This window comes from Xyrauchen texanus, chromosome 10 (assembly GCF_025860055.1).
Source record: "Xyrauchen texanus isolate HMW12.3.18 chromosome 10, RBS_HiC_50CHRs, whole genome shotgun sequence".
In the NCBI taxonomy this organism is placed as follows: Eukaryota; Metazoa; Chordata; class Actinopteri; order Cypriniformes; family Catostomidae; genus Xyrauchen; species Xyrauchen texanus.
In genome coordinates this window covers 21,171,244-21,199,212 of record NC_068285.1, presented here as the reverse complement: position 1 = coordinate 21,199,212, position 27,969 = coordinate 21,171,244, and the positions used below count along the sequence as shown (strand labels likewise).

The window sequence follows — 27,969 nt, the reverse complement described above, 5'->3', positions numbered from 1 at the left end:
AATAATTAAGTAGAGAACAGCTGATAATGTCAAAGCCTTTCAATTAAAGCAAATTAATCTGGTAATTCACAATGAACACTAACTCTTAAGCCTTAACACTTTGAACATGCACACTTCCATAACTTAATCATGTTTCATTGCTGTGAACAACATAATGGTACCCAGTTACTCTAGCCTCAATTCAAATAAATATTAATCAGAGCTTAAATTAGACTGACTATCTTTATCCTTTCCCTTAGGCGTTAACTCTCTAAAGTAAAAATAGCAATGAAGAAAGAATAAATAGACGTGCTGACCAATCTGTATTGATCCTGCCAGAGGATGAGACATCACAATCTTGTGGGTGAGACAGTATTTACCTTAATAACAAGGCCCCGAGTTTGGAGAAAACATCAAAGTTTGTATGGAGGATATATCTGGACATCTATGACCGCTTTACACCTGGTATTAAGATGCACACATGTGGTCAGCGCTAAATACAGGTCTAAACAGGGTCTAAAACGTTTTTCGATCGGATCAAAAATCCCACATATGTCAAAAATGCATTTGAACGCATCGCATTTGAGGTGTAAATGCTAATCCGTCCTGTATGCATCCCGGTACCAAATCAGAAAAATGTAAAAAGCGGATACATACTTCAGTATGTCTGAAATAAAAATGCACGGACACTTATGAGAAGCACGAACATCTGCAGCACATCTGCAGCTCAGGTTAATACAGGTAATCCACTAAAATAACTGCTGGAAATGTTGCTTTTGTGCTTAGATTAAATTTCAGTTGAATCTGGGAGAATTAGTGTGCTTGTCTTTTCTGACTTTGTAGTGCTTTAATGTCATGCAGTAACACACTGTCACAGTGATTGATGTATGTCGTCATGAAACAGTGTCCCTCCTTCGCCTCCAAATCCGATCACAAATGGTCACAGGGGATGCATTTATACAACCAGGTGTAAACAGCGATGTGTTTCACCTGACCACATGAGATCGGATCACCCAAAATGCATCTTAATACAAGGTATAAACAGGGTCTATGAGAATCAGGATCCTAACCACATGTTTTTTTTTTTAAGCTGAAATGCACAACTGTATCCATGACAACATAAACACCTTAAAGAAAAGTTTTTAAAACTGGTTTTCCAAACATACAGTTGTCACTGCATATTAAGCTGGGATAGGATAAAGTATTTGATCACTGAAAAAATGACACACTTCACCTTTAACACAAATATGGAATGGTATGAAGAACACTAAACAAATATTTTACATTGTTTGGGTGTCAAGTGTATCAGAGATAACTTACTGAGGAATGCATGAGTCAACCGAATGCATATATATATTTAGTTTGGATTGTTTTCACTTGAAATGCTTTAAATCAAATCTGATTAATCTGTGCACAAAAAATTAATTGTCATCTAATTGTTCATGTCTGTGTCTGTTCTGCCACTATCCAAAAGAGAGAAGCGATCTTGCTAAAATTGCCTCAAGTATTATTAAACAACTCATTTTAAGAGTGCAACTATGTCTAATATAGCTGATTTTATCCTTTGGATGAGATGTTAAACCAAAGTCTTGACTCTCTGTGGTCATTAAAAATCTCAGGACAGCTTTTGAAAAGAGTAGGGGGGTGTAACCTCCCCTGGTGTGTCCTGGCCAAATTCCCCCCATTGGCCCTTATCAATCATGGCTTGCTAATAATCCCCATCCATTAATTGGCTCTATCACTCCACTCTCTCCTCTTCACCAATAGCTGGTGAATGTACTGGTGCACTATGGCTGCTGTTGCAACAGCCAGGTGGATGTCTGCATGGTGGTTGAGGAGAGTCCCCCTTTGAGTGTAGTGTCAGAAAAGCACTATATAAATGTAACATTCATTCATTCTGATGTCATTTAAGTGTAGGAAAAAAAGGCAGAAAAAGCGCTTGGCAGCAGAATCACTATGGATTACTATTGCATTTGATCGCAGATCACAGATACTATTGTGCGGTCGCAGATGAAAACTTTCAGATCAGTTCTTCCTTAAAAGAGGAAGCTTATTTGTCAGTTGGTGAGAACACAATACCACGCCCCGGTGACAGAATTTTTTTTCGAGCAAGCCTGAGCTTTTTCAGTTTTTGAAGCCATTAACTCAGCATGGAGTTACAACGGTCAAGGGATTAATTTCCTCCCACCGGCAGATGCTAAAGTGTGCTTCATCTCCCTTCATCAACTGGCCAGTGTTTACGTAAATGAAGCTTACACCTGAAAATCATTGGAAAGATCGGCTAGTCTGGCGACGGCTCAAGCATGTTGAATTTATGTAACAGCAAACTGGGAAACTTTTCACATCTTGGGAATAGTTTATTTCAATTATAAACATGTTTTTGTACCCTGTTTGACAGAAAAGTTTCCTTAAAGCAAAGTAGTTGTGTCTTTGATTAGCCTCCAGCATAGAAACAACATCACACATTTTGCTTTCCGTAAATCTAGCCATTTCTCACATTCTTTGAACCTCTCCCTTGTCAATGGCATGGCACTTTGAAAGTCTGGAAAAAATAAGGATGCGCTTGATGTCACAGTACAGATTGCTCTTCTCCCTTGTGGCCGCCAGCATAATGTCATGATCTTCTCATTGCAGATATTTCATCAGTACACAGGTCTGTTGATGTGACTGGGTTGAAAGATGAGGGCCTGTACACCTGTTCACTCATCGGCTACCTATCTAAGATCTCAAGGAGAGTGGAGATCAGATTAGTTGCTTTAGGAACTTGGCTGACTTGTCCCTACCTTTCCCAATAAAATGATGGTTACGATGATGAGACTTATTCTTTAAGGTCTCCAATTTGCCCCACAGCATACCAATTTCTACACTATTATAAGGAATGTTTTGGGTTTAATAGAATTTATCCTCAATTGACTTGTGGCATAATGTTGATTACTACAAAAATTTATTTAGACTCGTCCCTCATTTTCTTTAAAAAAAAGGAAAAATCGAGATTACAGTGAGCCACTTACAATGAAAGTGAATGTGGCCAATTTTTGGAGGGTTAAACACAGAAATGTGAAACTTATAATTTACTATAAGCACTTTATTGTATTCTTCTGTTAAAACTGCATATCTGTATAGTGGAAATAAAATGCACTAGTTTGTATTCCGGCGTCAATCACCTCAGAGGGTCTAATTACTAAATAAATGCCCCGTTGGGAATAAAGGAATTATGACTTAGAGACAGTGAAATGAAAAAACAGATTTATCTATTTAAAATATATTGGATTAAAAAGGTAACAACAAAGTAGGTCAATAAAATGACAATATATTCCAATTGTTATGAAGAATGGGTATAAGTTGAGGAAAAGAAATGTACATGTAAGTGCGAAGGCCTATGCAAAATAACAAACAAAATTAAGGTGTACAGTTACAATAAACATATGTGCATGAAACAAGTTACAAATGATTATAAGTCAACGAAGAAGCAGGTAGGAGGCAGGTGTTGTGTACATCACAATGCAAATTCAGCAGATGGACGAAGTACGATGTATGTGTGTGTGTGTGTGTGTGTGTGTGTGTGTGTGTGTGTGGTTCTGTAAGGGAAACCAAAAGACACATTGACAAATAGAACACAAATATACTGTGTGTACTGCACAAATTATACAAATGCTAATAATTCAACACTGAAAAGACTGGAATACAAACAGTCTAATAACAGGTGATTACTGCAGCAATAGTTAACATAGTATATTACAATAATACCTATAAAGGTTGGTCACACTCATAATCAAATAAGGCTATCACTGAGCAGTCAACATAAACAGAGCTTTACATTAGCAATGATGAACAGCAAACAATCTTTCTGCCCAAGCAATAATAATATAATAATCATAATGAACTTACAATCTTCAATGACGCACACTAATATCACATCCGAAGAAAGCAACAGTTAGATGTTTGAGGCGCACAGACTCTACCATCTGTCTTTCATAGCTGTTTTGTCTTTTCTACACAGTTCACGAGAGGAATGTGCAGCTGAGCGAGATCTGAGGGTGAGAATTAGCGTATCACCAAGGTTAGCAAGTCTGACAGGTAAGTTTCTCTTCGATTACTTTTACGTTAAGAAATCCTGATATATTCATCTTTGACACTCTCACCTTAGTTTCTGCCTTATTTCACTTCATATTAATGCGAAAATGACAATAACAGCAAGTTTTCTTTCAGATGTCATCAAATACCGAACCGCTCCACTGACAGCAGCACTCGCAGAAAACCACAACCAAGCCACGCCCACCAGCTCAAGTCAGTAACTAATCTATTTACAATGAGGTGAACTTAAACTGAGCATGGGCTTTTTTACAATATCCTTTGTGTATTGTGGCTATACTTGTGAGTATTTTAATGTTCAAAACGTTGCTCCCATTTACTTCCATTGTAAGTGCCTCATTGGAACCAAGATTTTTAAAAAAAAATTTTTAAAGAAAAGGACGGACAAGTGATAATACATTTTTGTGGTAATCAATATCATGCCACAAATGCTGTCGATTGAATTTAACTTGTATTGAACCCAGAATATTCCTTTAACTATAAGGGTTACAAATTATTTAAAAACCTGTAACCATAGGAAAACCTTCTTATTCTATGGTACTTTAGAAAACATTGCCAAACGTGGACAATAATGGGTTTGGCTATTTCAAGTACACCCTTTAACAGGTACTTAAAATCAAGCATATAGCCATACAATCTCATTAGACACACATTTTATGTAGAATGGGATGTACCAAAACCCCTTTGTGAACAATTCCCCTGTGCACTGAGGTCGATCAAGAAATGGTTTGGAAGTCTAAGCCTGAATCTGAAACCGCGTACTAAAACAAGCACAATTTAAGCATGGCCCTCTAAAGAAGCCTATCATGTTTTCCTTGATATATCGTCCCATCCCTAATTCTCACTTACTGCTTCATGAATACTAAGGATTCTAACATACTACTCTATTGGCATCGTTTTTGTCATACTATATAGTAGGGAAGTATAGATATTCGGACGCAGCTCAAGGCTGAATGGCCAACTTGTATCACACTTGTCAACACAATTCTTGTGGTCATAGATGAGAGCTTGATCTCTTCAGAAGCTCTGGTTTGACACTTATCTTTGACACCCCCATATCTTTTGAAATTTTCTTCCGTGTTATATTCATATTAGCAATGTGTTGCGTCACATCAGGCCTTAGAGTCTCCCTGGAGTGGGAGGGAGACTCTTGCCAGTTTGATCTTGAGACGGTTTAAGGCCTTGTGAATACAAATGTCTTTTTATCTCTCCCGAGACTGTGTGTGGGCTCTGTCCATGGCTGGGCCATTCCAACATAAATTGCATTGCTGCACTTTTATATATTCTCCAGTTCATTAGCTGATCTCTGGAGATGCACTGCATACCCCAAGCTCGCTAGCTTTCCCCATTTCATAGATGCCATTTCCACATGACATCCATATTTCTGCTGCCTAATATCATGCATTTAACACATAGACAGGAAATATAGAAAGAAAGAAATATAGTGTTTTGCTGCTAAATTTGTGTAAAATCTATAAAGCAGAAGAGCCTCAACCAAGGAAGAACATTCAGCAGAGCATTCACTAAGCAGCCTTGCAGCTGAGCTACACAGCTAAGTCTTGTTCATTCATGCTTGGTCCCAGTTTATATGTCACGTCCCTGATGACCAATCATGAAGAATCAAAAGTATTTTGAAGAGCCAGAGTACTTATATAAGAACACCTGGGGCAAGGCAAGGTATGAGATCCCCTGAGATGAGATAAGAAATGATTACTTGATCCTTATGGATGACCATACGTTTTTAATATGTATAATTACCCAGAGTTTTGCAATGGATCAATAGGGAGACTACATTTTTCAGCGTTATGGATTTGTGGTCAAGAGTCGTAACTGTAATTTGCAATCAAGATTAAGTTAAAGGAATAGTTCACCCAAAAATAATCATTCCATCATAATTAAATTTCCCTCATGTCTTTCCAAACCACTTTCTAACGAGAGATCATACAAACCAGTAGAATTTATCTGTGAGAGTGCGTTGCAATATTTTGGTCTGTCTAGTCAATACAATGGCAGTTAATTTGGAAATCAAGATTTTCACTGAAAAAGGACTTACATTTTGGATTGTTTGTCATCAAAACCTATTGCATGCATTCAGAAGATTTGGATTGTGATGCACAAGACACATTAACTAATTTTAAGATACTTTTGGGTCCTTGTTTAAGCTTTAAAATGAGAAACTATCCACTGCCATGTAATTGAAAAGATGAACGTTGATAGTCATTAAAACATCTCCCTCTATGTTCTGCGTAAGAAATAAAATCATATGGATTTGGAACGGAAAAAAAGGGTGAGTAAATTATGATATAATTTTCAGTTTTGGGCGAACTAAGGAGTTCCACTGAACAATGAACACTAATTGCAGATAAATTATCTTGAGGGAGTGTACATTTTTGCAGGTCTATGCCTATTATCTGAAACACAATCTCAGTTTCTCATTTCTCTTGATTACTGACTATAGGGTGAGACAGGACATCTTCAATATACTGACCAAGAAAGGTTTGTCTCCATCAAGGTTTATAATGTCATAGGACCTTTTGGCTGATTCCTAAAGGAATCCTAATATAATTTATTTATGATTTGGAAACAATCTTAATGGAATCAAACAAGAATCCTCAAAAAATCTAAAGTTTCCTATTGTTTTCAAATTCCTCCAGAATATCAGTTCATCCAGAAGAATCCTGTTAGATTTTAAGAGGATTCTTGTTTGATCCCATTTAGTAAAAGTGAGTAACAATGGAAGTGAATGGTGGCCAATCCGTAACCTTAAAATACTTACTATACTTACTAAAATATAGCAACAAGACGCAAACAAACTGCATGTTAACATGATTTTATGGAGATAAAATCACCTACTAACATTTTCTGTGTACATTTATATTAGATTTTACAACTTCGTTTGCCACAAAAAGATAATAAAGAGATAATAACCTACATGTGATTACAGCAAAGTGGCATTCATTCGTAACATTTGTTTGATCTGCCAATCTGATACTGTAACCATCGACAAGACGTGGAAAGAACGTACTATAATTCAGTACAAGTTTGCACATGTAAAACAGGACAGCCGTACAGATGTCCTCCTACCTCGCATTGGGTTTTGAATCCAGAGGATGCCGCCGATCAGGTGCGGAGACTGCCCCAGCATCACGGTACCGGAGCAGGTGGCCGAAACACAACGAAACACCTGTCTACACAAACGAAGCGTCCAGTTCGTGCACGTATGAAACCCTTTTATTAATAATGCGCGCGCATCAGTCTGCTGGTCCTCACAGAAGAGCTCATCGCATTTAAAATAACTACATGCCAGTCATCCACATTTTAAATTAAAAAGTGACGCACAGTACGAAATACGGTGTCTAAACAATAATATCCTTATTATTATATTGCGCTCTGTTCCTCTCTGTGGTCAGACCGAAGACGTAGGGCAACACAAATAGGAGAACGCAGTCTCGAGACGCGTTTTAAAAGTTTACGTTAATATATTTTTTACCTGACACGACGTCTAAAAAACGCGGCGTTCCTTAGAACGACGCTTAAAACGGTCAAAGACGTGTGTCTAGCGCGTGTTTACACACAAACACAGCGCGGAAGGACGCATAAATACGTTCTGTGTGAACGGCCCCTTACGCGGTATAGATGTGCATCAGTGGGTGGACGAGCAGAGGGAGCTGAGCGTAGAAGCTGAATGATGCAGAATCGCGAATCCTTACAGTACATGCTAGACTTATTTCGACCCCACGGGCTCCGCAAGCCCATCTCTATGTCATATGTTTCCAGCGCGAGAACAGGACAAAGATCTGCGGCTTCCAGCAACTATCAGCATCCAATCATAAATCCACCCGGCTGTGGGGAAGCTTTGTGTTTGTTGATAAAGCAGTGTTAAGTTTACAGACATGCCGGTAGAAATTGCAATCAGGATGTTTGTGAAATCCTTACCTTGCACAGCCATTCTATTACTCCATATATTCGCACATGATGGGAAGCGTATTGCTGTTGGTGTCAGTGAACTCGACTCTGCTAAAGAGTCCTGCTTATTAACACTTGCAAGCGATCTCTGTCAAACCGAGCGTGCCTTAAAAGCGTGTAGTTTCTTCGCTCAAAGAACCATGGGTATTGTAGTTGCACCTTTGAAAGTAAATTGGCCGTCGGATTGAATGAATAACCGACTCAACATATTTTATTCAAATGTGCACTTTAGACATGCTTCCTATTTTTTATTTATTTAGACATTTCTCCTGATGAATTTTTTTTATTAATTAATTTAGTTTATTTCATGAAGATGAATGCATTTACACAGTGGTGGATTTAGGCATGGGTGACATGGGCAGCTGCCCAGCTACACCGCTACTGCATTTGCATGTATTCATTTAGCATAAACTGTTATTCAAAGTGATTTACAAGTGAGACTTAAACAAGCAGAAGCAATAATATAAAGAAATTAATGCAGATTATGATTAACATGATAACTGCTGTGCTATTGGTTTGTTCCTGTAGAACATGCACTAAAATTAAGATTTATGCATTTCAATTTTGTTTAAAATTCCAGCAAATTTAGTTGAGTAATCTTTAATAAAATAAAACTGAAAAAAAAAAACTAAATATTTCAAGTTTTATGAATTTAGTTTAGTTAAACATTACACAATGAAATTAAATATGAAATTGAAAAGTGTAAATCTTAAAACCTATTTCAAGGTGCCATAAATTCATTAATTTCATAATAATTTTTCTAAAGAGTGTAAAAAGTCCTCTCCTATGACATACAGTAGCAGATTTCCTTATCGTGGACCTTTCCTAGATTTTCCTAGATCACAGCTGTGTTGGGTAGTAATGGACTACATGTAATATGTAATCAGATTACAAAAATGTGGTACTTGTATTTTGATTACGTTTTTAAATGTGCATAATCAGATAACAAGGGGTTGGAACATTGTGGCCGACAAAATAGCGGATTGTTTGATTTCATATTTACTAATGTTTAATGAAACTGTGTAAAGGAGTCAGTAGGCTATTTAATACTATTAAAATTAGATTATAAATAATCAGAGAGTATTCAGATTAGATTAACTAATCTAATGTAATCTGTAATCTAAAATATTATAATTAAACTTTTTTTTGTAATTTGCAATCAGTACCTGATTAAATTTCAGAAGTAATGTGTTATGCTGCTCCATTTAAATCGGATGTGAGAAATTCCTACTTGTTATCTCCGATCTCGGACCATAAAAGCATTCAATTGCCAGATGCTCGAAAGATGACATGTAAGGAAACAAAACTGCAATGCTGTGCATGACTTTCTTTCTTCTGCTGAACACAAATTAAGATTTTTAGAAGAAAAATTCAGTTCTGTTAGTCCTCACAATGCAAGTGAATGGCGACAAAAATGTAGAAGCTCCAATAGCACATAAAGGCAGCATACAAGTAATCCATATGACTCCAGTGGTTAAATCCATATCTTCAGATCCATGTACTTTTTCTGTGGGTGAGAAAAAGATACGTTTTCAGACATGTTTTTCCATAAATCTCCACTTTCACTTCCACATTCTTCTCCTTTGTTTTTGGCGATTCACATTCTTCATCCATATTGCCACCTACTGGGCAGGGAAGGGTATTGATGGATAAAAATGACTTAAATATCTGTTTCTCACCCACACCTATCATATCACTTGAGAAGACACGGATTTACCCTCTGAAGTCATCTGGATTACTTTTATGCTGCCAATATGTGCTTTTCTGAGCTTCAAAATTTTGGTACTCATTCACTTTCATTGTGAGGACCTACATAGCTGAGACATTCTTCTAAAAATCTTTTGTATTCAGCAGATGAAAGAAAGACATACACACCTGGGATGTCATGAGTAAATGATGAGAAAATGTTCATTTTGGAGTGAACAATACCTTTGAATACTCTCTGTTCTCTCTGTCTGTTTGTGGATAGTGGTTAGTGTGTGCCTCTGTATCAGTGTCATAACATATACCCCATTGAGTAACAGTGGTCATCATTGAACATGGAACAAATGATGTGGAAAAGACCACCATTTTGGATCTAACCAAGTTCAGAAGAGTTGATTACATCATATTTGCTATTACCACTGATTTAATACTAATTACATTTGAATCTATGTAAAGCTTTGTAGAGTATTTTGACTCCAAGGCCCCCCAGTCACCAAGGCAATATGCAAATGCCCACTCCCTCTTTCAAAAAAATCCCCTGAACTAGATTTCTGATAATAAAAAATATTTTAATAATTGTGTTTTGTTGCAAGTAGGCCTATTAAACAATTAACTTATATTTATACAGTACTGTGCAAAAGTCTCAGGCACATTAGATGTTTCACAAAAACATTAGGATGGTTATTTATATCTGCTAATTTAGTGTCAATAGGAAATATACATGTTATACTCCCAAACATTCCTTTTTGCAAATAGAACAGAAGAACAGGGAGCACTGCAACAGTTGGCATGGCCATCACAGAGCCCCCCCCACTGAACATCGGCTGAGTCTGGGATTACACAAAGATACAGAAATAATTGAGACAGCCAAAATAAATAAAAGAACTGTGGTGAATTCTCCAATCTGCCAACAACCAATAAAAAATGTGTCCAGGTATAAATAAGAGAATTGGTGCTTTTTTGAAGGCAAAAGTGTTCACACCACATATAGATTTAGCGCTTTTTCTGTTTACTGGACTTTGTATGATGTTAATTAATAAATGAAAACTATTTCTGATTTTTTTTTTTAATATTTCCTCACTTTGAAAGTTTTTCACAAGTGCCTAAAAATTTTGCACAGTACGTATTTATATTATACACACACACACACACACACACACACACACACACACACACACACACACACACACACACACACACACACACACACACACACACACACACACACACACATGTTGTGTTTTCATGTTTTATGGGGACTTTCCATAGACATAATGGTTTTTATACTGTACAAACATTATATTCTATCCCCTAAACCTAACCCTACCCCTAAACCTAACCCTCACAGAAAACTTTCTGCATTTTTACATTTTCAAAAACATAATTTAGTATGATTTATAAGCTGTTTTCCTCATGGGGACCGACAAAATGTCCCCACAAGGTCAAAAATTTCGGGTTTTACTATCCTTATGGGGACATTTGGTCCCCACAAAGTGATAAATACACGCTCACACACACACACACACACACACACACACACACACACACACACACACACACACACACACACACACACACACACACACACACACACATGTAGTGTTTCCATGTTTTATGGGGACTTTCCATAGACATAATGGTTTTTATACTGAACAAACTTTATATTCCATCCCCTAATCCTAACCCTATCCCTAAACCTAACCATCACAGAAAACTTTCTGCATTTTTACATTTTCAAAAAACATCATTTAGTATGATTTATAAGCTGTTTTCCTCATGGGGACCAACAAAATGTCCCCACAAGGTCAAAAATTTCGGGTTTTACTATCCTTATGGGGACATTTGGTCCCCACAAAGTGATAAATACACACACACACACACACACACACTCAAATAATTTAAACTTAAAAAAATAGAGAACACAAAAACAACCCAATATGTCCTTGTTACCATCAGCTACATAACCCATATTTTATTAAATAGATTCTTTATTCAATAGCCCATATTGAATTATATAATACATTTCCAATACTTCAATTATCCTAGGTAATATCGATGAATCTACTTTGCATATCTTCTTCACATTATATATTTACAACTAATGCATTCATAGTAAAATATGTGTGAGCAAAAACACTATTACGGCATGTTACATAATTTTTTATTAATTTAATACAGAATGTAGGCTACTAGTCTAAACATGTGGTGTTGCAGATCAAAGATCACTTGTTTGGCTAACAAGTGTGCTTGTCTAAATACTATGTGAAGTTTTGTTCCACACCTTTATCTCATGCTACTTCCTGTTAATGGTTTTCCATCCGCATTCCTGAAAATGACAGTCAGCTCTGGTTTGTCTGGTTTCCAGACAAAAGACTATTAAAGCATTAAACCAAATGGAATGATTGAATACTTGGTCTTACATCTCTTTTTGATTGAAAGTTTTCTTTAATGGGACTGGCTGAAAGTGGAAATGTTTTACCAAGAAACCGCTAGCAAAGGGTGTAGTTTTTCATAAACATGCTGACATTTGTTTGTTCTTTCAGAATGTACTCATGCTGGCATAATCAGTTTTGAGTCATGGTATTCCAGCAGCATTGTTTGTGAACCTGTTGCACTCCATAAAGTCATGAGATGAATTGGAAAATTCCTGACATAGTAGATTACTTCACCATGGACTTTTCCAGCATTTTTGAGAGATGACAGTAAATGTATCTTCATCGACCATTATTTTTAAAGGAATAGTTTACCCCAAAATGAAAATTCTCTCATAATTTACTCTTCAATCAAATCAAATAAAAACACTTTATTGTCACACTACCATGTACACAAGTGCAACAGTAGGTGAAATTCTTGTGTGCAGGTCCGAGCAACATAGCAGTCATGACAGTGACGAGACATATACCAATTACAATAAACAACATACTTACACCAAACAATTTACATATCAAATGTACACATACTTACACAACACAATAATTATATACAATGTACAGTAAACAATACACACAATATACAATACACAATATACAATACAATAAGTAAGGAGTATATGAAATATATATATATATATATATATATATATATATATATATATGAAGTAGTATATTGAGGAGAATATGTTGACAGTCCAGTGTGAGATTGTAGATGAATAAAGTGCAGTGCTAATTATTGATCGTGATAGATCAAGTGTTCAAAAGTCTGACTGCTTGGGGGAAGAAGCTATCGTGTAGTCGGCTGGTGCGGGTCTTGATGCCGCGATACCGCCTGCCTGATGGTAGCACTGAGAACAGCCCATGACTCGGGTGGCTGGAGTATCTGATGATCCTCCGAGCTTTTTTCACACACCGCCTAGCGTATATGTCCTGGAGGGAGGGAAGCTCACCTCCGATGATGTTTCTGGCAGTTTGCACCACCCTACAGTGAATACAGTAGGGGGCTGAGAACACAGCCCTGCGGGGCTCCAGTGTTGAGGGTCAGTGATGAGGGATGTTGCTGCCCATTCTAACCACCTGACGTAGTCAACAAACAGCATTCTCACATATGTGTTCCTTTTTTCCAGATGGGAGAGAGCAGTGTGTAGTGTAGATGCAATGGCATCATCAGTGGAGCGGTTGTTGCAGTAGGCAAACTGCAATGGGTCCAAAGAGGGGGGCAGAACAGAGCAGATGTAATCTCTGATTAACCTCTCGAAGCATTTGCTGATGATGGGGGGCAGAGCAACAGGACGCCAGTCATTTAAGCAAGTGATTGCGGCTTGCTTCGGTACAGGCACAATGGTTGATGTTTTGAAGCATGTGGGGACTACAGACAGGGAGAGGGACAGATTGAAAATGTCCGTAAAAACACCAGCCAGTTGATTCGCGCACGCTATGATGACGCGGCCCAGAATGCCGTCTGGACCCGCAGCTTTACGGACATTCACCCGTCGGAAGGATCAGTTTACATCCACAACAGAGACGGAGAGTGAATCAACCTCTGTAGCGTCAGCCGCGAGTGCTCTCTCCACGAGGGCGGTGGTGTTGTCCTCAAAACGAGCATAAAATGTATTAAGTTCGTCCGGGAGAGATGCAGCGGTGTTCACAGCGGAGTCTTTATTCCGTTTGTAGTCCGTGATGGTATTAATTCCCTGCCACATACTTCTAGAGTCAGTGGTGTTGAACTGACCTTTAAGCTTGTGCCTGTACTGGCATTTGGCTTCACTGATAGTGTTACGGAGGGCATAACTGGCTTGTTTACGCTCCTCCGTGTTAGAAGAATTAAAAGCGGAGGACCGCGCATTGAGTGCAGTGTTGTCAACTATTTTCAATGGAAAGTAGCTTAAGCCTGCTCGAAAAGTAGCTAAATGTCGCCAGATGACGTCATGCGTCATTAGCATATTAATGACGTCATCGCCTCGTATTTGCATTCTGCCTAATTTGTCGGTACTGTAGCCTACTTCAGTTTATAATAACGGTTATCTCCCCTAAACCGTGCTCATACTGTTATATAAGTATATAGCCGAATGTCCAGTAAAACGGTTCTCAATGACATATTTTCTGTTAGACAACGGAACGGAACGGAACTTAGCTAACGTTACATGTTTATGAGTTTGAAGAAGGTTTATTGTTGTGTTTGGATAAGTAAAATGTATAGAGTCTGTAAATATACGATCTGAAGTCGGAGAGTTCAGAAACCGAACCGGAATGAACTAAAACTCTGATTAGTAGTGAATATAAGCGCATGCCAAGAAAAAACGGTCAAATTAAATGTTTTGAATTAAAACAAAGGAGAAGGCAGCTGCTATGTGATCACTGATTGGTTCCTGCTAACACAGCGTGCACATGCGCAGCTCATTCATGTCTATGTCCGCTGGCGTGCAGTGTAGTCAACGGAATGTGCCGCTCACTGAACAGAGCAGACGCAGCGGGGAAGACCTCACGCTTGCAGTACTGGCGATATTTGGAATTTGGAAAGTTGCTAAGGTTTGTCCAAAAAGTCGCTAGATTTGTCGCTAGTCGCTTTTTTGAAAAAATGTCGCTAAAGGGGTCTGAAAAGTAGCTAAAAATAGCGACAAAGTCGCTAAGTTGGCAACAATGATTGAGTGCCGCGTGAACCTCGCCGTTAACCCATGGTTTCTGGTTGGGGTATATCCGTATTGTTTTGGTCGGAACAACATCCTCTACGCACTTCCTGATGAAACACCTTATGCTGTCAGCGTAAACCTCGATGTCGTCATCAGAGGCGGACCGGAACATCTCCCAGTCCGCGTGATCAAAAGAGTCTTGTAGCGCAGAGTCTGATTGGTCCGACCAGCACTGGATCGTTCTGAGGGTGGGTGCTTCCCGTTTCAGCTTCTGCCTATAAGCGGGCAAAAGCAGAACGGAAGCGTGGTCCAATTTGCCAAATGGGGGGCGGGGGAGGGATTTGTAGCCATCCCGGAAAGGAGAGTAACAATGATCTAAAACCCGGTCCCCTCGTGTGTTGAACTTTATGTGTTGGTGGTATTTTGGAGTGATTGTTTTGAAGTTGGCTTTATTAAAGTCCCCGGTAACAATGAACGCAGCCTCAGGGTGCGCGGTTTCCTGCTCACTTATACCAGACAAAGGGCTCCGCCAGCGTGTTTGTAAACAGCGGGTCGGCATTAAGGAATTTGAAGTCCGGTTTTCGATGTGAAATTGTAGAACCAATGTCCAAAAGCATTTGGCTGTCGTAAACAATAAGGCAGACAACATCCAAGACAAAAAAACAAAGAACTGTAAACAAAACAAACAATAACCGCAGTGTTGTAACGGAGCTCGCAACGCAGCAGCCATACTCGGCGCCATCTTGAGACGAGTATGCCATCCCAGATGTGTATGACTTTCTTTCATCTGCTAAACTCAAATTAAGATTTAAAAAAAATACAGTGCAAGTGAATGAGTGCAAAATAATATAAGTCAGCATTAATTATGATGCCTTTATGTGCTTTTTGGAGCATCAACATTTTGGCACCCATTCACTTGAATGGACCTACAGAGCTGAAATATGCTTCTAGAAATTGTAATTTGTGTTCTGCAGAAGAAAGAAAGTCTTACACATATGGAATGACATGAGGGTGAGTAAATGATGAGAAAATCTTTCATCTTTTAGTCAACTATCCCTTTAATAAAATAAAAATATAGCAAATAAAGAAATAAACAACAATGTGTTAGTAAATTTTTTTGTATTAAATCTATTACATTTCTAAATTCTCAAAACACATAACACATCTGTAAATGCATATCTCAGAGAAAGAAAAACATTTTTAAATGTAAACCAAGACCAATTTATTTTGCCACAATAAATTATTTTTATTAAATGTACCACATGAACTAAATGACTGTTGAAAGGAGATACATGGAGATGATTTTAGTGTTACTGCTCCCTCTTATGGATACTTAAATTACTACAAATACAGAAATATTAGTTCTATAGCCTTTGTGAAAGGTTAGGGAGGCCAAAGCCAAATCTATCATGATCATTTGCTTATTTAAAGGAGATTATTAAAATTTTTCAGCAATGTAACAAATCTTTATAAATGTATACACTTCAATAAATTAAACAAACTGCAAAAACACGGAAGAGCTCGGTCTGTAATTAAACAAACCTTAAAGGTGAAGTGTGTTTTCTTCTATTATGTTAAAATACGTTCTCCTATCCCAGCTTAATATGCAGAGACAACTATGAATAAGTCATTGTATGTTGAATTCACAGAGAAGAGTTGTAAGGGGGTTACGATGGGCAAGGAGGAGGCGAGAACCGGCTTGTCAACATAAATCACATTTAATTAAACTCAAAACCAAAACACACGAACATAAACACTCACACACACACACACATGACGGACATGCCCGTAATTCTTTCTCTCTCGAACCGTCATCACCGGCCGCCTTTATACCTCATGTGCCCCATCAGGCCGATTGGGGACCGGGCATGCAACATTCTAGCCCGGCCCCACCCCCCTCCGCTCCACAAGAGTATATACACTGTTGCTCTGTGACACTATCTGACATTGCTCTGTTTGTTTGAGCATCTTGACACAGTAATTTTGGCTTAACCAATGGCGTGACTATGAATCTGTACCATCTGTGAGTTTTTGGTAAACTTGTTTGAAAGCAATCAAATTTTGCATGTCAGCTTTATGATGTTAGTAGCCATTACACACTTCAGCTTTAATTCATATTTTATATGACAATACAAATAAACACACAGAACTACGGCAACAATTGTTTTCTTTTCTACATGTCATCTATAGCAGCAAAATCTTTAATTTTGAGTCCAGAGTTGATGACTTCACGTCTTATGTCATACTAACAGAGTGATAATGACACCATCATCCTGGCCCTGCCACAGCATTTCCCCTTCAAAGTCCACCTTTCTATGCTTCCTGGCCCTCATTAGGATGCCCACCACTTTATCAGAGATTCGCACATATCTGTCAAACAGCTCGCCAAAGGTCACTCGAGTGTAACTATCCGGATCCGGGTCTGCCATAGTCCTTATGATGTAGCACATGTCGTCGATCTCATGGTGGATGTGCGCTTCTGCACGTTTAGCCCTCTCTGCTGTCTTACTGCCCTCTTTGGGCCGCCCATAGCCCTCCTCACCCTTCTGCAGCCGTGTTGACATGGAGTACTCATAATCAAAGTCTTCGCTGAAGGGGTTCAGCTTCTGATTAATGGAATGCTTGGATGCCCAGTTTTGCCAGCAATTTTTTAGGTTGCCCACAGCGCTGTACTTTTTGGACAAGGCATTTATTTTGTTGGCATCTTCTACATTCTTCTTGCTCCTAAGACATTAGCAAAAGAGATATGATTTATAAAACAATGCAATTTGCAGTGATGGGTATATTATTTCTGAAATGTACTGTTACTGATTACAAATTACATAACTAAAATTGTAATCAATAATTTACATGTAGTCTTTTAGATTACATTTTTTAAGGTAATGTTTGATGCTGATTATGTGTGGATTGCTAATTGCATGTTTAAATTAATGTTTTTAAAAATATTAAATATTTAAAACATTAAATACTGTATACTTCAATGAAATTATCAATTTGCAATCCTTTTATGAAACTGTAAGTATTCATTGAATCAATTAGCTTCTTTTAAAGACAAGACAGATAATAAGATAGATAACGACAGTGATAATGTAATCCATATGTAATCATGTAAAACATAAAATCTAACTATTATCTGATTACAAACATTTAAAATGTAATGCAATCTATTCTAATCTATTACAAGTTTATAATCTGATTATGTAGTACAGATTACATGAGGTCCATCTCTAATGTCCATTACTAACCAACACTGGCAATATTAGACAGTTAAAAAATTTGCACATGTCTTAAAGTGATAGTTCACTCAAAAATGAAAATTCTCTCATAATTTACTCACCCTCAAGTCATCCCAGAAGTGTATGACTTTCTTTCTTCAGCAGAACACAAACAAAGATAAAAAAATAATAAATAAAAAAATCAGTTCTGTTGGTCCTCACAATAGAAGTGAATGGTGACCAGAACTCAAAACGTCCAAAAATGAATTTAAGGAGGCATAAAAGTATTCCATATGACTCCAGAGGCTAAATACATGTATTCTAAAGCATTATAATAGTGTGGCTGAGAAACAGATCAATATTTAAGTCCTTTTTTACTATCAATCTCTACCATTGACCACCTCCAGCCAGTAGGTGGCAGACTGTGAAAAACTCACACCAGCATGTGGAAGTGAAAGTAAAAGTGTAGTTTTTAGGTGTAGTTATTTTTTACATAATTTTTTTTTTTTATTTGAAAAAGGACTTTAATATTGATCTGTTTCTCACCAACATCTATCATATTGCTTCAGAAGATATGGATTTAACCACTGTTTTCTTGTGGATTACATTTATATAGCCTTTTGGACCTTCAAAGTTCTGAGTTCTGGTCACCTTTCACTTGCATTGAGGAGCAACAGAGCTGAAATATTCTTTTAAAATTCTTCCTTTGTATTCTGCAGGAGAAAGAAAGCCATACACATCTCGGATGGCATGAGGGGGGTGAGTAAATGATGCGAGAACTTTCATTTTGAGTGAACTATCCCTCAAAATTAGTGGTCTTAAATAATGTTACTTTAAAGGTGAAAAAAAAAAACGTTTTGCTTTTGTCATCTTGGACTTACAGTGACACCTAGTGGTGTGGATGCAGCATCATTCAAATTCAATAATTTTCAGTTACAGATGCCATTGTAGAAATTCACTACTCTCAATCAGCCATGATTAATTTAATCCAAGAGTGAAAGTGTCCAATAACAAGAAGGTTACTGAGATTAAGCAAGTAGTTTTCAGCTGGTCATGCGATTCTAAAATGGCAGCCCCCATGAGGGCGCCCCTGCCCCATGTAAAATAAAATTGTTTTAATAAGGTTACTGAAATGACTTGAGTCCTCATCCCATTTGAGTGGGGATAATTGTATACATACGTTTCAAATTTAAACTAGATTTCTTTAGGACTAAATCTTTTTTAATGGGGAAGTAATTACTGAGTGCTCCTTTAAAGTTTTTAGGTCTGTAATACTTTGAAGGAATATATTAATGGATAATGCAGTATATGATAGATTAGTTATCATCATCGGGACCACACACATATGGCATATTCATTTGTACACAGACATAAAGTTGTTTTTTTTAAGTGCTTGAGTAAAACAGCACAGCACAACTTATAAATAGACTGATTTAAGACAGTCTATCTATCTATTACTACCATGACAAACTAACATTCTGCACTAATATACAAATTAACTTTGTACCTGACATACCTGAAGCTACACACTTCAAGAGATAGTTCACCCAAAAATGAAAATTATGTAAAATTGACATGTTTCCAACTACTTTTGCGTTCCATTGAGTCATAAAGGTTTTGAACAACATAAAGGTGATTAAATGATGACTGAATTTTCATTTTTGGGTGAACTATCTCTTAACAGATCTGTACGTCTCCTTAAAAATACATTCAGCTTCTGACCTTAATTTGGTGTGCTGGGAGAACATAACTCACCCAAGCACAGAGGATCTTTTGATCCTTACTGCAGATTGTTCTGTATTTTCATTTGTTTTATCATTTGTAGTATCCTCCTGGTTGGTTTGTAGCTTCAGGACTCTCTCTTCAGCTTCAGGAAACTCATTATCCTTACTACCCTCCTTAGCCTGCTTTTTCTCCTTTTCCATTTCCTTCCATCCTCGTGTCAGCTCCGAAACCATGTTGGAGCACTTCCTGCGGCGTGTGGGTGTCCCTTTTTTACTCAGCATCTTGTCTAGATCATCTGTGGATGGGTCATTACAGATACGATTGGTCAAAAACTCAATGCCTGCACTTCTCTCCTGGACATCCCTTGTCACCATTTTTACCACTTGGGTGGTTCTGATGTGTGACTGGCCAGGGGCCTCCACATCCTCCTGGTTGGGGCGAAACCTCTGAGAAAGTCTGTTTTTGGCTGCCTCCTTTTTTGCATTTTTAGGGACTTCAGGGTAACCAGGGGACCACCCACTGGGTTCATTGGACTGCTTCTCTTCATTTTCACTCACCCACTGCTGCCAGCTCCGAGTCAGGCTGCACACCATGCTTATGGCACGCATCTTTGTAATATTCTTGTTTGCTGAGGGCTTCCTCGCAGTGGCTTCCTCCATTTTCTCTGACATTGTTTACCTCCAGGGATTCCTTCCCTCATTCACGTCCTTTGTTTCGTCTGGTGCCTTTTACATAACACCTTGTTGTGATTCTCAATCTGTAGTAAATTGTAGACTATACGCTCCCTCTTAAGCGCACTAGTGCTTTTGAAATGGGTGAAACAACTCTACATGATGGTGGAACGTATGCCAAGAATCTCCACTGATCTTCTTTCCTTGACACTTGTCGACCTCTGGGACTGGTGGGGAATCACGTTTCATCATAGACGCTGGTACTTGCTGGGGGTAAACAGGGCAGAGATGTCCTGGGTTTTGCAAATGTGCAGAAACTGCAAATGGGCCTGTGTGGATCATGTTCATTAGTTCCGCCAACAGTCAATGGTACTGTGAATAATGCACTACAGAAAGACTGCAGCCTGATATTTTTTTTTAAACCAATGCATTTTATTGGCATAATAAATTGGAGTTCATTTGGAAAATACTTTTGTCCAAAGTTGTATTCAAGGTACACATTTTATCAGTATGAGTTTACCCTGTGAATCAAACCCATGGCATTGGCATTGCAGTGCTTGCTTGCTAACCTGATGTCTGGAGTTTGGATGACAAGATGGCAAACTCACTGTGGTCTGTTATTGACCACAGTGAGCATTTAGTAAATATCAGAAACAATAATTGTGCACTTACAGTATTTAATAATACATTAAAATATTATCTGTTATGCAAAGAGCTCAGAGTGTCATTCGATCCAAGACAGAAGTGAAGGTGTCTTTTGGTGAGGAAAGAATGTAACACCTGAAGGAGACTCTTTATTGCTTGCATACACAGTGGATTGTTTTTCGTTGCACCTGGCAACATGCAAAGACATGAAGGATTTGACAAAATTATATTGCAACTGAACTGTGAATATTTTACCTCTCTTATGCCTTGGACATTTATTAAAGTGCATAGCAGTGCGATTGTGCACATACAAGCATACTCCACTTGAAGGTGTAAAAGTATGGCATCTATGTTTATCTGTTTGTTTCATGACATTAAGAGGCTGTATTAATAGTATCTGTAAAAAGCATCAGCAAAACGAAAGGCATCTGTTGACTGTCAGTCATACAGTGCAGATCTGTGTCAGTGGGCATATGCAGAGGACTTAGGGATGGTCACTTCAGAAAAATCTAGCCAACCTGTGCGCAATCTAGATACAGATCATAAAAGAAAAGTTCAGGAAATGCAACTGAAAACTGATTCTAGACCTGGGAGGGGAGAAAGAAAAACAAATTAACAACATAATAAACTAAAAGGGTCATTCTAGCTATGGACCTGAACACATTTCACTTATAACCAAAAGAATGAGCCGATATTACAATCAATCAATACAATTACAATCAGCGATATTATAATTGTGGGTAAGAAACACATCAAAATTTAAGTCATTTTTTACTATTACTATCCACTTTCACTTTCATATTCCTCTTTGTGGATATCACCACAGGGAGGAGAATTTATAGTTAAAAAGGACTTACATATTGACCTGTTTCTCACCAACACCTATCATATAGCTTCTGAAGATGTTGATGTTGATATGTGTATTACAATAATCTAGTCTTGAGGTCATGAAATTCTGAATAAAATTTTCGGCATCAGCAACAGAGAGTATCGTCATAATTTAGCAATATTTCTTAGTTGGAAGAATGCTGATCTACAAACATTAGAAATTTGATTTTACAAGGACAGATTGGTATCAAATATAAACCCTAATTTGCAGAAGAAGATGACATAACAGTACATTCATCGAGAGTCAAACTATATTTTAGCTGCTTATTTTTAGAGGTTTTTGGTCCAAACATTAGTACCTTTGTTTTGTTGGAATTGAGTAGAAGGAAATTTCTGGCCATCCAATCTTTGATTTCATTGATACACTCTGCTAATAATATATCCCAGGGGAAGCATTTATAAGCAGAAAAGCAGAGGTCCTAAAACTGATCCCTGTGGCACTCCATATTATTTGACAATTTCTCATTTATACATACAAGTGGTAGCAGTATGATAAATAGGACCAAAACCATGCTAATGCAAGTCCACTAATGCCAACATAATTCTCCAGCCTATTCAAGAGAATGCCGTGATCTATCGTGTCAAAGGCAGCACAAAGATCTAAAAGCACTTGAAGAGATATGCAGCAGAGATCAGATGATAAGAGAAAATAATTTGTAGCTCTGATAAATGCAGTTTGTGTACCGTGATGGGACCTATATCCTGACGGAAAATCATATTTTCCATTTCTCTGTAGAATGAACATAGTAGGATAGGACAATACCTTTTCTAGTATTTTCAACATAAATGGTAGATTTGAAATCGGTCTATAATTAGCCAATTCTCTAGGATCAAGCTGTGGCTTCGTAATAAACGGTTTGATAACTGCCATTTTAAAGTTTATTGGGACATGTCCTAAGGATAGTGAGGAGTTAATAATATTAGGAAGATGTTCTGAGATTACTGGGAATACCTCTTATAGAACTTACTTGGTATTGGATCTAACATCCAAGTTTTGTAAGCTCTTCATGACCTATGACAGCGAAGGATTAAAGTTGCTTGTGAGAAATATTATGAGACACTGTTTTCTGAGGTGCAGTGACAGTTGATTGCATAGTTCCAATTTTATTTGTGATTATTTCAATTTTATCAGTAATGAAATTCATGAAGTCATTACTATAGTGCTGTGACAGAATATCTGGTTTAGTCAATGTTTTATTCCTAACCAATTTAGCCACAGTAATGAATACCTAGGAATGTTGTGGTTATTTTCTATGAGTTTGCTAAAACATGCTGACCTGGCAGCTTTTAGTGCTGGAGGTTAGATACCATCCTTCCATGCACTGCGAAATACCTCTAATTTTGTATTTTTCAACTTGCGCTCCATTTTCCTTCATTGTATGTGATCATTGTACCATGGTGCGTTGCGTTTTTCTTTAATTTTATTGAATCGAAGGAAATCAATTACTATATATCTACTACCAAGAGTGGTGGCGGCGTAGTGTTCTAAAGCACATAACTGTTGAATGAGAAGGTTGCTGGTTCGATCCCCAAGGCCACCGCCATTGTGTCCTTGAGCAAGGCACTTAACTCCAGGTTGCTCCGGGGGGATTGTCCCTGTAATAAGTTCACTGTAAGTCGCTTTGGATAAAAACTTCTGCCAAATGCATAAATGTAAATGTAAAATGTAAATATATCAATAGAGCTAAAGAAGACTGAATTTATAGGTTCTTCTAGGCTTGTTGGCTTATTGAGTATGTGAGAAAATTCTGTAAGATTATTAGTAAAGTTATCTTTAGTGGTTGAATGAATAGTTCTAGCTGAACGATGGTGTGGTGTAGATTGAGTGACATTAGCTTATTGCAACAAACAAGAGATGAGGTGTCATAAAATTTTGACTGAAAACTGAGAATATCAATATATGCTAATACTAATGTGTCATTTTCATTATCTATGTGAATGTTGAAGTCACCAACAATTAAAGATCTATCTACAGTAACTACAAAATCTGTTCAAAAATTTACAAATTTACAAAGGAAATCAGAATAAGGCCCAGGTGATCTATATATACTGTAGCAAGGGTAAAAGACGAGAGAGTTTTTTTTATTTATATCTGACGGTGTCACATTAAGCATTATTAGTTCAAAAGACTTACATTCATTTCATGTCCTATGAGTAACACCAAAAACTTCACTGTAAATTGTAGCAACACCTCCTCCTCGACCCTTCATACAAGGCTCATGTTTATAACAATAACCTGGGGGAGTAGATTCATTTAAACTAATATATTCATCTGGTTTAAGACAGGTTTCAGTCAAGCAGAGCACATCCAAAATATGATCTGTAATAATTTAATTTACAGTTAGTGCTTTGGAAGTAAGAGATCTAAGGTTTAGTAGCCATATCTTTTTATGATTATATATATCCTTCCTAAGCTGCTAAGGAAAATATCAAAGCTTAGGACTGGCTCAGAACAAGTTAAGCAGTTTGCTGGTGTTTGTGAATTCTGTGTTCACTGTTGCCAGCAGAGGTCCTCAGAGTAAAAGTGTTCCACTTTGGTTGCCTGACAGGCTGTGAAAAGGCTCGTACACCAACAGAACTCCATTACCTGCAACAAGCAAATCTATCTAATTAGTTAACATAAATAATTGAGTTTTTTGCTAAATTAATTTGCTGTGGTATTTACTTTCATCTTTTTTGCTGCTGGTGCACAATTTTTCATATCTTTACTAATTTTAGATAGTAAATTGAATTATAAATGATTAATGCAAACATATTCTATTAATATGTTAAGAAATATTTCACTGCAAGTCAATACATAATCAGTAAGTTAAAGGTGATATGTGTTTGCAGTTATTTAAGCAAACAAAATGCTGTGTACTATAACTGGAACACAGAACACACATGTGCATACCTTGAGATAAAGGCTGATCATCCAGAACGAATGATATATGATGGTGATGGGTCATTTTGCAATGCAGGTCAAATGTCAAGGCCCCCCAATTCTCTTCTCACCCTCATGCCATCCCAGATGTGACTTTCTTTCTTCTACAGAACACAAACACATTTTTTACGAAGAATATTTCAACTCTGTAGGTCCACTATGCAAGTGAATGCGGAGCACAATTTTGAAGGTCCAAAAAGCACATTTAGCCAGCATTCCACTCCAGTGGTTAAATCCATGTCTTCAGAAGCTATATGATAAGTGTCGGTGAGAAACAGGTCAATATGTAAGTCCTTTTTAACTATAAATTCTCCTTCCTGGCCAGTAGGTGGTGATATCCACAAAGAAGAATATGAAAGTGAAAGTGGATAGTAATAGTAAAAAATTACTAAAATATTGATGTGTTTCTTACCCAAAGTTATAATATCACTTCTGAAAACATGGATTTAACCTCTGGAGTCGTATGGATTACTTTTATGCTGCCTTATGTGCACACAGTTTGAATTGTGTACTTTACAGCTGAAGTCACCCTGAGCTGTATGAATTGAAATGTCTAATTGAAACACAGCTCACGCTCTGTACACATTGCATTCTTTCCATTGTACTTCATTAAATTAAATGCCATAATAGAACCAGGCTCTCATCTAGTACACAAATATTTGCCCTGCACCGGTCAAATGGGACCCATTCTGACTAAGGCTGATCTGATTTATTACACTCATCATTGGTATGGATGGGTACCTCATCCAAAAAGCCAGGTGTGAATCAACTTTCCAAATGTCTGGTACAGCTTTCTGCTCCAGACGAATGGCCCACTGATTCCTTGGTCCATCTGGTCCGAAAACCTCTCTTGGTCAAGGCAGACTGTAGGGTCCAGAGTCAGAGTGAGAGCACCTGTACCTGCTGATGCGTGTCATTCTTCTCTGTTTCTCCGCCTTTCTGTTTGCCTTTCAATTCCTCTGAGCCTACAACCATTCCTGAGCTTGTTTTGTTTGGCCATCATAGCTAATTGAGCAGAATCATACCTTGTTGCACCATCTGAAACCCAAGGGTTGCCGGATAACGAAGTCAAAGCTCAGTGTATCATTTTGAGCAGGGTAATAGGATTTATGTATGGTAATCTGTCTCTGATTAAAGACACCATTAAGTCCTAAATGCTGATTAAAAAAATTAAGTAAATACAGTGCTCTGGCGTTTATCTTGAGTTTGGGGCAAAGCTCTTGGTTTTCAAAATATTTGCAGTATGTTTTATGGAAAGCACTGGTTGTAAATGCCATCGAAACAACTGTTTTTTTGCCTTGAAAGTAACAATTTTAAAGAATTATACTCTAGGGTTATATTCATAGTTATAATAGAATATTTGTACTGTGAGAATCATGTTGTATTATGTTGTTTTTGGAGGAGCTGTCCAACTTACGCTGCCAACCATAGACAAAAAATACCTGCGGGCCGCACAGTAGAAGTAAAACAGTGCCCAAATCTGGAGTCGACATTGAGAAAGGGAAGTCAATTAGACAATGAAAATAGACTAAAAAGGAAAAGAAAAATAGATGAAGGAAAAAAAAACAACAAAAAATAATAAAAAAATATATTCTTTATGGATAATGACCTGAGTGAAGTGTTTGCCTTAAACATTGTGGACCCTCCAAAGTCAACAGTGTCAGCTTGTGGGTTTCAAATATTTCTCTAATCGAATAAAGCTCTGCTGCAATGAACATTATTGATTGTGTTTGGCCGTCTGGAGCACCCTCATAAATACGAAATGGATGGTAAATAAGCTAGGACGTGATCAGGTTCAGAAGCAAATCTTTCCCACCCCCATCTCTGCTCCCGCACATTTTTACTGTCAGTAAGACTGAATGGGCTTGCGCAATCAGATGAGCTCATTACGAATGAAGAGGTGTGCGATGACTCTGGTAATTTTAATTTATTAGACATGTCTGTAATATATCTGTTTTCAGGGGAAAGTATAAGTAAAAAAAGGAAGAGTTATGAGGTGGAGCTCGGAACATCACGTTTGTTTGTTTTTACTCCCGCACCGCAACTGACAGAGCGTGACATGCCTAGCACAAGGGTCAGCAGGGCATCAGGGTAGTTATCCTGACGTAATATCCAACCCATTTTGTTTTGATATTATTTGTTTTTACAAAAAAACAGTATTCAGATCATAAAAGCACTTTTACAAAATGTGTCTTGTCTGAACCCAATAACAAACCATGATATTTCATGCTGAGTCATAAAAAGCAATCATCACAGTTCTTCATTGCCTTTCTGTGAATAAAGGTAAATCAAAGCATATTACATACCAGCCACAAATAATATAAACTCCAATACATATTTTGACTAAATTGTACTGTGAATAATTATTTCGCAAAGGCAGAAAGGGACCTGTTCTTTCTTTCTTTCTTTCCCATTTAATATTTTGTGTTTGCTGTTCAATCTAATGCATCTATTTGCAGAAATCACGGAAACTATCTTTATGAGTTTGCCCCTGAGTCAGCATCCCTATGGAGAAGTGTTAAGCAAACTCAGCAAGAAATGACCTCATGCTAAAGAACCGTGTGTCAGACACTAAATCTCTTGAGGTATAGAGTCAGTACATATATCCGTTATAAATCTTCCTGAGAAGCACACCATAAAATATAACTGTGTATATATATATATATATATATATATATATATATATATATATAAAAAGATAAAATCTGGGACTTTGGTTACAGATCTGAGAAGGAGGACAGGACCAAACTGTGTAAACATGCATCCTTTCCTCTATAGTGTGGTGAGATTAAGAGTTCTTGCTACTTCTTTGTGTGTATTACATGACTGATTACTCTCATGTCTTTTCTGTGCTGTAATGGTTGCATTGCTGCAACATATTTAATCGAAAATTACTCTCACATCCTCACATAGCATACACACAAATATTTCCCTTTCTTATTAAGCTGGTCATAAGAGTACTTCTCTTAAGGTTTATGTGACAGCAGAAAGACATGTTTATGTCATCACATATTTTTTCAAAGAACTTGATGTTCTTTTAAAAGAAGTGTTACACTGCATATGAGACCTTCTTTCAACACTAACACCTCATCATAAGAG

General features: G+C 37.5%; 2 protein-coding genes across 3 annotated transcripts in view; both read right to left on the bottom strand.

Moving 5' to 3' along the window:
• LOC127650548 (sterile alpha motif domain-containing protein 12-like) overlaps positions 1 to 8,104 on the bottom strand; it is a 153,187-nt gene extending 145,083 nt beyond the window's left edge. The window contains exon 1 of one of the 2 annotated variants that reach the window (XM_052136024.1): positions 8,008 to 8,104. In XM_052136024.1, the coding sequence (XP_051991984.1) occupies positions 8,008 to 8,020 (13 nt within the window). In that variant the 5' untranslated portion in view covers positions 8,021 to 8,104. Of the gene's footprint in view, positions 1 to 7,155; positions 7,668 to 8,007 lie in introns of those variants that run through there. The other variant, XM_052136023.1, reaches the window with a different exon arrangement.
• Positions 8,105 to 16,037: 7,933 nt separating this feature from the next.
• Positions 16,038 to 20,527, bottom strand: LOC127650541 (actin-binding Rho-activating protein-like). Its single transcript, XM_052136011.1, has 2 exons — positions 19,774 to 20,527; positions 16,038 to 17,527 (listed from the first exon to the last, which is right to left on the bottom strand). Exons 1-2 carry the CDS (start codon positions 20,412 to 20,414, stop codon positions 17,044 to 17,046), a joined length of 1,125 nt encoding a protein of 374 aa, XP_051991971.1. The 5' UTR covers positions 20,415 to 20,527; the 3' UTR covers positions 16,038 to 17,043.
• Positions 20,528 to 27,969: the final 7,442 nt, after the last annotated feature.

Excerpts from the sequence above, each read along its gene's own strand:
- LOC127650541 (XM_052136011.1), bottom strand. The coding sequence starts at position 20,414 with ATGTCAGAGAAAATGGAGGAAGCCACTGCGAGGAAGCCCTCAGCAAAC. Across the intron at positions 17,528-19,773 it reads AAAAGATCCTCTGTGCTTGG|GAGCAAGAAGAATGTAGAAG; the intron begins GTGAGTTATGTT and ends CTAATGTCTTAG.